This window comes from Eschrichtius robustus, chromosome 7 (genome assembly GCF_028021215.1).
Source record: "Eschrichtius robustus isolate mEscRob2 chromosome 7, mEscRob2.pri, whole genome shotgun sequence".
NCBI lineage: Eukaryota > Metazoa > Chordata > Mammalia > Artiodactyla > Eschrichtiidae > Eschrichtius > Eschrichtius robustus.
In genome coordinates this window covers 130,062,623-130,075,414 of record NC_090830.1, presented here as the reverse complement: position 1 = coordinate 130,075,414, position 12,792 = coordinate 130,062,623, and the positions used below count along the sequence as shown (strand labels likewise).

General features: G+C 50.8%; 1 protein-coding gene across 2 annotated transcripts in view; it reads right to left on the bottom strand.

The window, feature by feature from the left end:
• Positions 1-2,791: 2,791 nt before the first annotated feature.
• The window catches only part of TACC2 (transforming acidic coiled-coil containing protein 2), a 75,350-nt gene continuing 65,349 nt past the window's right edge, over positions 2,792-12,792 (bottom strand). For both annotated transcript variants that reach the window (XM_068548689.1, XM_068548690.1), the window contains exons 12-15: positions 7,298-7,458; positions 6,973-7,079; positions 6,453-6,573; positions 2,792-3,342 (exon numbers count right to left, since the gene is read on the bottom strand). In XM_068548689.1, the coding sequence (XP_068404790.1) occupies positions 3,277-3,342; positions 6,453-6,573; positions 6,973-7,079; positions 7,298-7,458 (455 nt within the window). In that variant the 3' untranslated portion in view covers positions 2,792-3,276. The remainder of the gene's footprint in view (positions 3,343-6,452; positions 6,574-6,972; positions 7,080-7,297; positions 7,459-12,792) is intronic.

Below are 12,792 nucleotides of genomic sequence, written 5' to 3'. Positions count from 1 at the left end.
TGCCCCCGCGGGTGCTCACGTGTAAACAGCCTTCTTCCAGCCCACATGCCCTGCGCATGCGCACATCTCCACCCCGCCCCCATCGGAACAGCGCCTGTCCCGCTCAAGTTTTTCACGTGGAATGTCCTGGAAAGCACAGAGGCTTTGCCGAGAAACCTCAGCATCCCGCCAGGGCCAAGGATTACGTGAAAGGAGCTGCTCAGGGAGCCGGGCATCCCTCACTCTGGGCCTGTTGCCTCCAATACGGAGCAAAGCCCTGCTTCCGTAAGCCTTCCCCAGATTCACCTGACCCAAGTCCAAATCCTATGCTGTGTATCTACAGGCCTCCTAAGACCCACTTACTGAGATGCCCCCACAGCTCCCCCTGGCGGGCATCCTCCATCACTGCAACTAGCAATAAACCCGACTTGTTAACCACTGTTGTGTTTATGGTGGCCTTTGGCTGGAGGACAGTGACATTCACCCAGGTTGTCCACTTTAGGCATTTAACCTGAGGAAAGACTCACATTCATAAGCATATGTGCATAAAGAAACTCATTGCAGCTGCGTGCATAATGATAGCAAAACACTGGACACAATATAAATGTCCATCAGTGGGCAGTTGGTTAAATACATTTTGGTTCCATGGAAGACATGGAGCCATTCAAAATGATGACAAACAGCTATATTTATTTATATAAGAATTACCATAGCGTGATAGCCACATTATAGTATTAGGTGAAAAAAAGGTTTATGCAGGGGCCCTGCAGATGGCTGTGTCGGTGTGACACCACATAACTCCAAATAATACACTTTCATAAAAATAAGCCTTTCATACACTGAGGGAAAAAGACATAGAAATATAAGCATAAAAACATTAATAGGGCTTCCCTGGCGGCGCAGTGGTTAAGGATCCACCTGCCAATGCAGGGGACACGGGTTCGAGCCCCGGTCCGGGAAGATCCCACATGCTGCAGAGCAACTAAGCCCGTGCGCCACAACTCCTGAACCTGAGCTCTAGAGCCTGCGAGCCACAACTGCTGAGCCGGCGTGCTACAACTATTGAAGCCCGCGCGCCTAGAGCCCGTGCTCCGCAACAAGATAAGCCACTGCCACGGGAGGCCCGCGCACTGCAACGAAGAGTAGCCCCCGCTCACCGCAACTAGAGAAAGGCCGCACTCAGCAACAAAGACCCAAAGCAGCCAAAAATAATTAATTTTAAAAAACATTAATAGCATTTCTTGGTTTGGGGATTATGAGGGTTTTTTTCTTACCTGCACTTCTAAATTTTTAGCGATGGAAATGTATTACTTAAGTAATAAAAAAAATTAAAGCTTTCGAGCGATAGGAATGAGAAGGTAACCGAGGTCAGAATCTGGGGGCAGGGTGGAAGGGGGGTTTGGTCTGGATGAGCGAGCACGGGGGGAGGCTGTGCCCTGGGAGGTGTACCCAGAGGCTGGACCAAGCAGAGGTTGCTGGGCAGTGGCAGGAGGCACAGCCCTGCCCTGGTTAGGGTCTCTGTCCAGTGTCCAGTGAGGGTGACAGTGGGACGAGAGGCGGGGATTCTCTCCCAGGAAGGCAGGCTGTGTCTTCCTCTCCTTGGGCTGCCTGGTACAGCTGAGCTTCATCTATCTTGTACGTTATGGAAGAGACCCTCCCGCCCCACCCCGTTGCCCCACAGCTGAGGCTGCACAGGGCCTGCCCTGCTAGGGGTGGGGTGGGCCTGTGGGAGGGGAGCATCCCTTAGCCACTGTGGCTGGGCAGGAGAGGGGCATTCAAGCCCAGGGCCATCAGGCGCTTGGGGCTGCTTTCCAAGCCAATACCCCACACCACAGGTGTCCTCCCCAAAAGATACATCCACATCTCACTACCTGTGAACGTGACCTTATTTGGAAATAGGGTATTTGCAGTTGTAATTGAGAATCTTGAGATGAGCTCATCCTGGATACAGCATGAGCCCTAAAACCAAAGAGCGGTGTCCTTATAAGAGAACGGAGAGGCAGATGTGAGACAGAAGAAGAGAAGGCCACGTGAAGATGGAGACAAGAGATTGGCATGATGCAGCTACAAGCCAAGGAACATCAAGGATTGCCGGCCACGGCCAGGTGCCGGGGGAGGCATGGAACAGACTCTCAGAGCCTCCAGAGGGAACAAACCCCACCTACACTTTGATTTTGGACTTCTGGCCTCCAGAACTACGAGGGGATACATTTCTGTTGTTTAAGATGCGAAGTTTGTGGTGATCTGCTACGGCCATCCTGGGAAACTGGGACACCTCCCCTACCCCTTCACTGCCCTTATACACCCACCCTTCAAGCTGGGGTCCCTGGGAAAGTTAGGAGCAGTTAGGGAATCTAAGGGAGACATATCCCTAATCTCCAAAGTGGCTTAATTACCTGTCATCCACTGTGAATTGCCACCGTTTCCTATTCCTTTGGAGAGGAATGGACAACATTTCAGGGTTGATCTGCACAGACTAAAGGAATGAACAGGAAGAGTGACAGCCTGCTACCTCTTTGAGCCAATAAAGGGAAGTAGATTTTGCCCCCGCTAAAGTCCAAGAGAATTTGTAAAAACAAAATCTAAGCTAATTCAACACACTCAATTATTTAAGTAGCAAGTCAATATTTCTCAATTGCTTCATCTTACAAACACAGCCACGATAACAAAGGAAATGTTATTTAAATCTGTGGGCAAAAAAATGAGCCCAGACAGAGAAGAGTGAAAGGCCAAATCTGATATGATTTAACAAAGGTGAGAAAAGACCCAGCCTTTCCCAGAAAATAAATCACAGCCACACTTATTGCCAAGATCCAAAGAAAAAAATTTATTTACAATAGAGAATTTTATTTGAAACATGCATTTTCTTTTTTTTGTTGTTGTTTAAAACAAATCAGCAAATGCAGATCAAGTTTACACTCCTTAAGGCAAGAGTCCCTTTGCAAGCTGTACATGATCATATTAAATCCAAAAGCCGCTCACCCTGGAAACTCATGTACAAAGGGCAAGGCCAAGGTCAGCGATTTGTCTTTTATTAGAGAATCAGACAATCTCCCTGATACAGGAACTCTGAGGTCAACTTGCTATGAATTATACTAGGAAAATGCAAACCAATAGCAAGAAATTCTGATAGTCTCCTTAGTACTGCATATAATCAAATCAACTTTATTTAGAAAGGAAATACAGTAGTGCATACGAAAAAGTGAAAACAGAACCTGTCCACATAACCAGAGGAACAGCAGTGTGCCGACGGTCATATTGCACGCAATGGTCAAAGTCCAAACATTTGGTTCAAAGTTAGCTTTTCCCCATTTTGGCAATCAGTTCATCACAAATCTTGGTGAGTTCTTCTATCTCTTTATTCTGCAAATGAAGAAAAAAAAAAGGTTGATGAAATCTCCTGGTTGTTTGAAATCAAGTCAATCAGAATGGTCACTGGGCTTTTTAGGGGGAAGGGGTCCTCCAGGCCACCTGGTCCCCCTGAATTTATCTAAAGCAGCAAAAGAAATGACTTGGAGCCAAACAATCTGTACATCCCAGCTCTAGCTGTGTGACCTTGGGCAAGTTACACAACCTCTCTGAGCCTCGATTTTCCTTATCTCAAATGTGTGGTTAATAACATCTGTCTCTCTCAGAATTAAATGAGGTAAGAAATATAAAGTTCCCTGCACGGTGGCCAGAACGTAGTAATGGCTTAACTAGTATTGGTTCTCTTCCGTTTATTTGCCTCCACGGATGTGGGCACAGAAGGATGGTGGCTGTTTTTGAGAAATGCCACCAGAGGGGATAAGCAATTCTACCTGGATGGGATCCCTAGCATTATTCAGAGGATGCCAGGTGAGGAGGTGCTGTGGATACAGGGCCCGAGGAGAGAGGTGAGGGCAGATGCAAGACGTCTTCAGGGGCTCCTCAAGTCACACCTTGCCCGTCCTCGGAAGCCCCATCAAGAGGAGCCAACTACGTGTTCATCTCGCACCAGTGATCCAACAACACTGTCTATTCTCCAGGAACGGGATCCAATGGGGCGACGCCTCCATCTGGATAGCAGTGGCTCAGCTCTCAGATGGACTAAATGTCGAGCCTGATGCTGATTTGTCTCAGCAGCCAATCTTGAAGGGTCCTCTCCAAGGGGGCGAGATCTTTCCGGTATCCCCAGAACATTGTGCAGCCAGCTTTTCCTCGAGGTCCCCATGGAAGGCAAGTCAATCACAAGCCTGTGCCCTGAGGCTGTACTGAGGCCCTTCCCCGGCAACCTTGGGGCCTAAGACACGTTCCAGCCCAGAGCCACGTACCCTGTGTCCGGGCTGGGCTCCAGGTGCCACTCATCACTGAGCCGGTGCCTGGGAAGAATCAGCCCTCCTTAGCAGGGGAGAGGTTCGGTCCTGGCTGCAGCCCTGCCACCAGCCCCGCCGGGAGAGAGCCCCACCTGGAACATCCCCTTGGCCTTGGCCCGTCTAGAGTTTTCGGCTCCCTGAGGCACTGAAATGCCTGTTGGAAGATGGGACTCTGCATGGGCTGCAGGACCAGCCACTAATCCTGAAATTACTATTATCGCCACTACTGCCACTGCTGGGGCTGCTAAGAGTGATTTTTCATCTTATTGGAGCGCTTACTACGTGCCGGTCACCATGCAAACCCAGCCTAGGCCCTGTGGTCGCACTCTGTGCTCCCCACGGTCCCTTAAAGGTAGCCATTATTATCCCCCCACTTTTCAGTGAGGAAACTGAGGCTCAGAGAGGTTAAGCATTGTGCGTAAGGTCACACAGTTGGTCAGACGTAGCAAACCTGGAATGCAAATTCAGGTCGGCCTGGCTCCTATACAGCTTGTCTATTTTATGTATTAGGCATGCTGAGAGGCACTAGCAGACCCACTCGCTATCAGTTCTTGGAGGTTCTCCAAGCTCTATCCTGGCACCATCAGCCCACCGCCCAGGAAACTGCCCCATCACGGAGCTCAGCTCACTGGGCAAAAGTCCCGGCTCACTTTATCAAGTCCCGACTGGGCGAAATGCCCAACGCCTTCACCTAAGAGCTGCCCTCGGGGGAAATCATGCTTCTGACTCTCTTGAAAATAGAGACCGCCCCCTCCACGTCACTTAGAGCCATTTAGCGAAGAACTCGTGTGGTTAACCCCTTCTTCCTGAGTCTTAGTTTAAGACAAAACTATGTCTGCAGATACATTTGTATTTTTTCTGTTATCCAAAACAGTGCAAATCCAACTTGCTTTCTTCCTTGTCTTTTAGTTTGCCAGAAAACCTAGCATCAATCACCTTCACTTTGCGACTGTAACCATGTGAACAGGCCAGGTGCCTTGAAAAGCATCTCTCCTGACCCTGGTTTTAGCTCTATTGATTTAGCTAACATCAGGATGCAATTTAAACACCATCAAACCCTGATGGAAACAAGAGGGAACAATCTCAAACCTTCAAGATCTACCGGTTTAGTCCTCCAACATTACAAACCTAGAAACCGAGGTGAAGTGCCAGGCCTGCCGAGGGTCAGGATGGATGGCAGGGAGGGGCAGGGACCTGAACCTCCTGAGTCCCGGGCTCTTTCCCTGACACCATGCAGGTGACGTGAGAGGTGGTACCTGCCCACTGCGGAGGTTAGCACTGCTTGGACCAGAACCCCTGGGGACCCCAGCCACCCGTGCTGGAACCTGGATGGGTGCTTCTAGGGGAGCAGAGGCCATTTGGGGGACACCCTGGGCTCCTGCTGCTACCTGCCTATAAAGTATCCTCACCAACACCCATCAAGACCCCAATGCATGTGAAGTGCTGCTACCCCCGGCCACTGGGCCCTCTGATGACCCCATCCTGGGGAATCCTAAGGCTCAGTAAATCAACCAGAATGGGGGTGCATGTCTGCAAGCACACCCAGGGAGGAAGCCTGCCTGGCGCACACTCACTCAGAATCAGATTCACGGCACCCCTGGGTGGAAGGGGCTTCTCATCTGGGCACCCAGGGAGACGGTGTTTAAGGTGGTCCAAGCACTTGACTGGAAATCGGGAAATCTGGGGACAAGCTGAGGGACCTCAGGAGGATCCCACCATCCGCGAAAATGAGAGGACACCTGGGGGCCCTTCTGACCCTGACGCTGCCCATGTTCTGCAGCAGCCGCTTGTCTCTGCCCAGCGGGTTGCCTGTGGGTACCATCCACTTACTAGTAAGCTCACTGGATGCAGAGATTAAAGTACTATGCCTGGCACACTGCAAGTGCTGAGCAAATATCTGACGAATGAATGCTGAAAAGGAATGAAAAACGGCAATTCCCAGAGAGGCAGAAAAGAGGCCAGCCGCAGGGCTGCGTTAACCTGGATCTTCCAGAGGGAGAGCGAGGCCATGCTCATGAAGCACGAACTTGTCCCGGGAGTGCCTGACGTGCGGGCGGTCCCGGAGCTGCCATGGGTGCAGGAAGCCTAGCCTCTGTGTGTCTCAGTGTCTGGCCAGCCCAGCCCGCCTGGGCCTGTTACCTTCTGCTCCAGCGTTCTTTCCAGAGCGTCCACTCGAAGCTGCTCCTTCCGCAGGCTTGCCTGGTACGCAGCCTGCTCCTGCTGGGCCTTGCCCCGGACCTGGGCGATCTCAGCGTTGGCCCTGCAGGAACGGGGCGGGAATGGGGATCAGAAATGATCACCCTTCCTCGGAGATGCCTCCCGCTTTCCTCCTCCCAAATCTGGGCAGGGGGAACCAACCACCTGGCTCCAGCTCTTTCTGATGGGGGCTGGAGCACAGGAGCCCATGAGAACCCCCATCCTCGTGATGCCCAGGTGCTTCCAGTGGGTACCCTGGAAATTACAACACGCATCCTTTATTTATCAAAATGGATGCGAATGGAGAGTGCACTCTTATGTTGAACTGTATTGAAAAACACAGCTGGATTAACCAGCCTGCCCAAGCCAATGGCAGGGGTGCCGGGAGCTCCCAGCCTGCCTCGGCCCGGGCTGCTGAGGGGCCCTTGGGAGCAGACGCGGTGGGCGGGGGGGGGGGCATTACCTGTCCAGCTTCTCCTCCGCGTGGACCTTCAGCGCCTGGTACCTCTGCTCTTCCTTCTTTACTCGGGACAGGTACTCCTGCGCGCATTTCTTCAGCACCTCTTCATTCTGACTCAACAGAGGACAGGGGTCGAGCCCACAGAAGAAATGCCAAGGAGGGTTGGGAACCCCAAGCGCTCTGGGACGCAGGTGTAACCCCGGACAGCCAGGTCCGAGCGCCCCAGCCTGCAGGGACGGCCTTCCCGAGCGCCCCGCAATCCTCCCAGCCTGCTCCACCTCCTCCACCACATGCGTCCCTCCCGCTCTGCCCGCGAACATCAGCACACCTTGCGGAAGCCCTCCAGGACCTCTTTCATCTTCTCGTATCTCCTGAAGAGATCGGCCAGAGATTTCTCCACCGAGTTCAGGTCGGCCAGGGCTTGCTCCTTCTCCAGGACCAGCTGCTGGACCGTCTGGTGGGAGACCGACTTCTCCCTCTGTTCATCCTCTGGCAGGAAACACGGGAACAAAATGATGGGGCCCATGGGCTGCGGACCTGGTCTCAGGGGCTGGCTGAGGCCTCAGATGCAACTCAGCCTGAATAGCGAGCGATCTCAGACCTTGGCTTTTGGTTGAGACAGACCCACTCCCCCGAGCCCATCCAGCTCTCTAAAGGAACAAAATCCACGGCCCCAGCATCCCAGACCTGGGCCTGGGCAACATTAGATGGGATGGAAATGAACCAGCATTCTTTAACCTGATCAACGCAACCTCCTAAGTATCTACCTTGGAGACCCTGGTGATTCTATTTGATTGTCCACAGCACACAGACCGATCCATAAGGTAAAAAAGAAAACATCGCTACTGAATTTTGTGTTGGGCCAGATTAAAAGGTGCCATAGATTGAGCTGTGAGGGGGGGAATCTCCCTTCTTAAGTGTTATTAAGCTCAAGAGATGGTCATTGGAAAAGAAAAAAGGTTTCTTCATCCTTAAAACATCCCATGAACCCAAAGCCCACATAACCATGGCCCTGAAATTCTGCTCCACACAAAAATGGACATTTCCTTTGATACAGCAAGTGTCTTAACTCCCAGGAAAAGGGAGCTATTTCTGTCAAAGTGAGTTTCTCAGTTATGCACAAAAGGATTAAATTCTGGCCCAGTTCAGAGTGGCTGATCCTGATGAAAGGGACTGCTTTGTGGGCCACTGCAAGTCAATATGCCTGGAGCCCCTTGAAAACCCCTCACATTGATGGGAAAGGCTTTCTCTGGCCACTCTATAGAAAAGTCCGTCGACCGCACAGCATTCTCTATGCTTTGTATGCCAATCCATCATTGGTCTGGGTGGGCAAGGAACCACTTGCTCTGAACCGTCTGGAACTTTGCTGACAGCAGAGGGTGGCGGGGGTGAGGGGAAGCCCCACTCCAAGCTCCTGTCCTTCCTTGGCCCCAGGTCAGCTGGGAGGAGTGCCTGGGCCGCAGGATGGACAGCAGCTGTAAATGATGACACAGCCATGGTAAGAGCAGCGGCCAGTGTGTACCGGGCTCTTGCACGTGTCGGGCGCCAGACCGACTGTTATCTTGATTCAATGCTCCTAAGCCAGCACCCGGCAGCCAGGCTGAGGTTCCAGAAGTCCAAACCGGGTCACCCCACCCCAGGGGCTTCCCTCTGCCCTGGAATAAAATCCAAACCCCTGCCCCACACGCTCTGCTCTCAGCACTGCTGCGCCTCTGCTGGGAACACCAGCCCGGAGCTCCCCGCCTCGCTCAGAGGCGCCGTCCCTGAGCCCGTGTGGGAAACGCCTCCTCTGAGTGGCCCAGCGGTGGCCACTCCGTATTGTGAAATCAGACGTGTGGGTGTGCACGTGTGTGTGTGTAGAAGGCACACTCCACGGGAGCAGGGTCCTGAGTCTGTTTTGTCCGCTGCTCTGTCCCAGAACTAGGACAGTGCCCGACTCACAGGACACCTCAGTATACGCTGTGCAGCCGGGCAGCGAATGAATGAGCACAGCCTTGCGGCAGATTTCTACTATCCCTCCGACAGGAGAAGCCGAGTCACTTGTTCACTGAGGATGCAGCAGATCCAGATCCAAACCCAAGGCTATGCTCATAACTGCATCTCTACGTGAGCCTCTTAAGAATGGACCTGGAAGGATGTAGCTCCCTTAAAAGCGGGGAGATGTTGCTTTGGGTTCTTTTCCCTTAGATTCCCGATAGACGGGCATCTTTTCTGTATCTTGACGTCAGGCATGTTCTCGGGTGTGGGGAGGAGGGAAGAGCACAGAACAGGGGGCCACATCCTGGTTTCGGCTCCAGCCCTGACCATAAACTTGCTCAGAAGTCCTCCCTTGAGGTCCCAGGGTCTCATTTCCAAAATGAGGGGCTTCTCACACGTGAGCGTGTATCCTGATCAGCGGGGGGCTTGTTCACACACAGATGGCTGTGCCCACCCAGCGGGGTCTGATTCGGTCAGTCTGGGCTGGGGCCGAGGACCTGCATCTGTGCCAAGGTCCCCAGCGATGCTGAGGCAGCTGGTCCAGGGACCACGTTCGGAGAACCCCGGGCCCGGAAGATGCCTGAGGTCCTCCCACCCTGCCTCTCAGAGATCCCGCTACCAGGGCAGAGGTGAAGACCCAGGAGCCAGCGTCTGAGAGCCCACATTCCAGACCTGGCTCTGATACTTCCCAGCTGTGTGACCTTGGGCAGAGTTTTTCAGCTCTGTCCTCCACACCTGAAACAGGGGATCATAGTATTTATCTTATGGCATTTGGGAGAAGATTAAATATAAAGCCCTCGACACATAGTAAGAACCCGGTATCAGCGACCCGTTATCAGCAGTATCATTGCCTCCCGAACTGGAACGATGTCAAGTCGCAGTGACCCACAAAGGGGGCTGAGCTTTTTAACATATAGCAAGAACGGGACCGCCAGCAATCTGTTTGCTACATCTAGACTCCTAAAAGAAAGGGCGTTACAAAGTTCCACCAGTAACCAAATGCTTGCTTTTATTCTTTGAATTTTAGCTGCTTCCTTAGTTCTCAGCAAGCTGTACAATGCACATTCTGGGCTGGTTTTACGCCATGTATACATTTCACTTGGCTTGGTAAAGGAGCCATTTATCAAACGGAGTCCATCTGATTTCCTGGATCTGAGATTAGGCCGCCTCAGGCTTCCTTTTCTCCCCCATAACCCTTGTAAAAATAGAATTTCCCTGTTCCCGGGGGAGACGGAGGAGGAGAGAATGCTTCACACATCTTTTTTTTTTTTTTTTCGTAACTTACAAATGCTGCTAGGTGCTTCAAAGCAGGAAATCAGCTCAAAACCCAAGATGCTCTAGACACAACAATAAAACAATGGCCCTGGAGATTTTCTGGCTTTTTCAGGCGAAATACTATTAAACCATGTGGGGAATGCAGCCAAAACACAAAAGCAAAAGTAACAAAAATAGAAAAACAAACAAACAAATAAGGGTTGCAATGGTCGGGTGTCAAATTAGGTGAAAAAGCATTTACTTACCAGGCTTGCCTGTTTGTTTTGCAAGCAAAGGGCAAGAAGCAACGGAAAATGGAAGCAAAACAGATAATCAGGGCAGTTGTTAGGAAAGCAGGAAAAAAAAAAATCAATCGCAACAACCTGGAATGCAGAAAGCACAGAAATCCCTTTTTGTTCTGAATTCTGAGTAGTCAATATTTGAACTTAATAAAACATATTCTCTTCAGTAACATACGGTGAGAATGGACAGTGATGGCAGGACAGATGTCACATTGACATGGAGCATTTGTGAAGGTTAAACAGAGGTCAGGGAGCCAGGCTGGAGTCAAGGCGAGTGGAAGCTGGGTAGAAGCTGGTTTTAACTTCAAAATGCTATTACATCCACTCTGGGCCCTGAACTGCAAGCTCTCTGGGCCTGAGTTTCCCTTTCCATGAGGAATGGTGGGTGGGTGAGCAGAAATGAGACGAAAAATACGGGATCCAGATGAGACACATGGGTGGGTGTGTTTCCTGCCTCAGAAGAAGGCAGGTCCCGCCCAGAGCTACAGTGAGTCCCAGCCATGCCACAGCCCCACACCATCCTCGGAAAGGACACGAGGACCCTGAAATCGACAGTGGCCCTAATTGGCGACCTGCAAGTGACTGACGGATGACATCCACAGACATGCCACCTCTCGGATGAGAACAGCTCTGGGAAGGTGGGTGATGAACAGGACAGGAAGTGAGGATGGGGAGGGGGCGATGAGGAACAGACACACCATGAGGCGCCACCCCAAGTGACAGCACTGCTTCCAGCCAGGGACGCTGGGGAGGGGGTCTCGCAGAGCCACCCGGAGAGTGCTTAAACACCCCCAAACAGGAAAATGCTCAGAGGGGCAGTTTCACAGCTCTTGAAGAGAGGAGCTCTCAGGCCAAACACACCAGGTCTCCTGGAGGGGGTGGGGATAGGGGGGTGGCATGTGTGGCCTTAATCCCTGGAGTCAGGGTTCCACACGCTCCTCAGACTGTGTCTGAATTGAAAACACTGTTCTAACTACTGTCACCTGCAGCGTGGAAAGCATCAAAGTCCAATACTCTTTCTGTCACCACACTGTGTCAACTAGAGACTCTGACTCTGTCAGTTTTCAAGAGGGAATGTCTGCTTCTATCAAACTGCCAGCTGAGCACGGACATTTGGTTGCTCTGGGCAGCCTGCTGTCACGTTGCTCTGGGCAGCCTGCTGTCAGGACAAAGGCTCATGTCCTCTTCAACACTGGCCTAAACGTCATCATCAAAAGTAAAAAATAAAAATGTATGACTCTGAGACGCAGAAGGGTGTTTCCAGATGAGCCACGTAGGTCTGAGTGACGTTTTCACGTCCCAAGACTCCAGGATGCGGAAAGGTTGCCAAACAACGTGTATTGGAAGATATAAATCCTTCCTTCTGACCATTTTCAGCAGCAGTTTCAGTTCCAAGAGTTTATTTTTTTTTTTTTATCTCATCCATATGTATCCATATGTTATACCAATTTAACAAAGAGGTTTCATTTGATAGAAAGCATACACCATGAGGTTGATCCTTAAAAAGATCCCAATGGGCTTCCCCCTGAGCTCTGGGAGAAATGGTCTTTATTATAATAAACCAAAATTAAAGCTTTTTTGAATGGAAAGCACTCAGTTGGAAGCTTCTTCACTGTTCCCAAGGCTGTGGTCATATTTACCTTGGGGCAAAAGCTAGAGGTGTGGTGTGACATATCCAAACGTTTGAGATGACAAGGGGTCACCTGCTAAAACAGCATCAAGCTGTGGTTTGCAGTGAGCTTATGTCCTTTGGAGTAAAAGGTTTTTTAAAAAACTGCTATCATGGACCTAAGCAAATAAATAAATAAACAAAAATCCCACACCTCGCACCCAGAGTTATAACAGCATCTTTGAATGATGATCATCAGTGAAAAGACTTGGGCTTGGAACTTCTGCAAGGCCTTTTCTCACTTTTTCTTTAAAAAAAAAAAAAAAAGAGCCAGGCGTGTATAACTTGTAACATGAGGCCTTCTTTTATTGCAGGCCAAAGTAATCTGTCAGTACTGGCTGCCAGGGATGCTGTGTTAAGATGGATTCTGAGGCAGTGTCCAACCTCAGTGAGAAATAGTGTTGTGACCAGTTCATAGGGACAGGCAGCTGGACTGCCACGTGTTCTGCTGTCCTTGTTCTAGACCTCTGTGTAAAGGCCGAGTTGGGTATTTTTTCACTTGTGTCTAAACTAAATTAGGGTTTAGAGATTTGATTATAGAGATCTGATTCTCTCCCATGAGCAAAAAAATCACCCAAATATCCTAGTAACCAACCCAAATCTCTTTCCCCATGAGGTGGG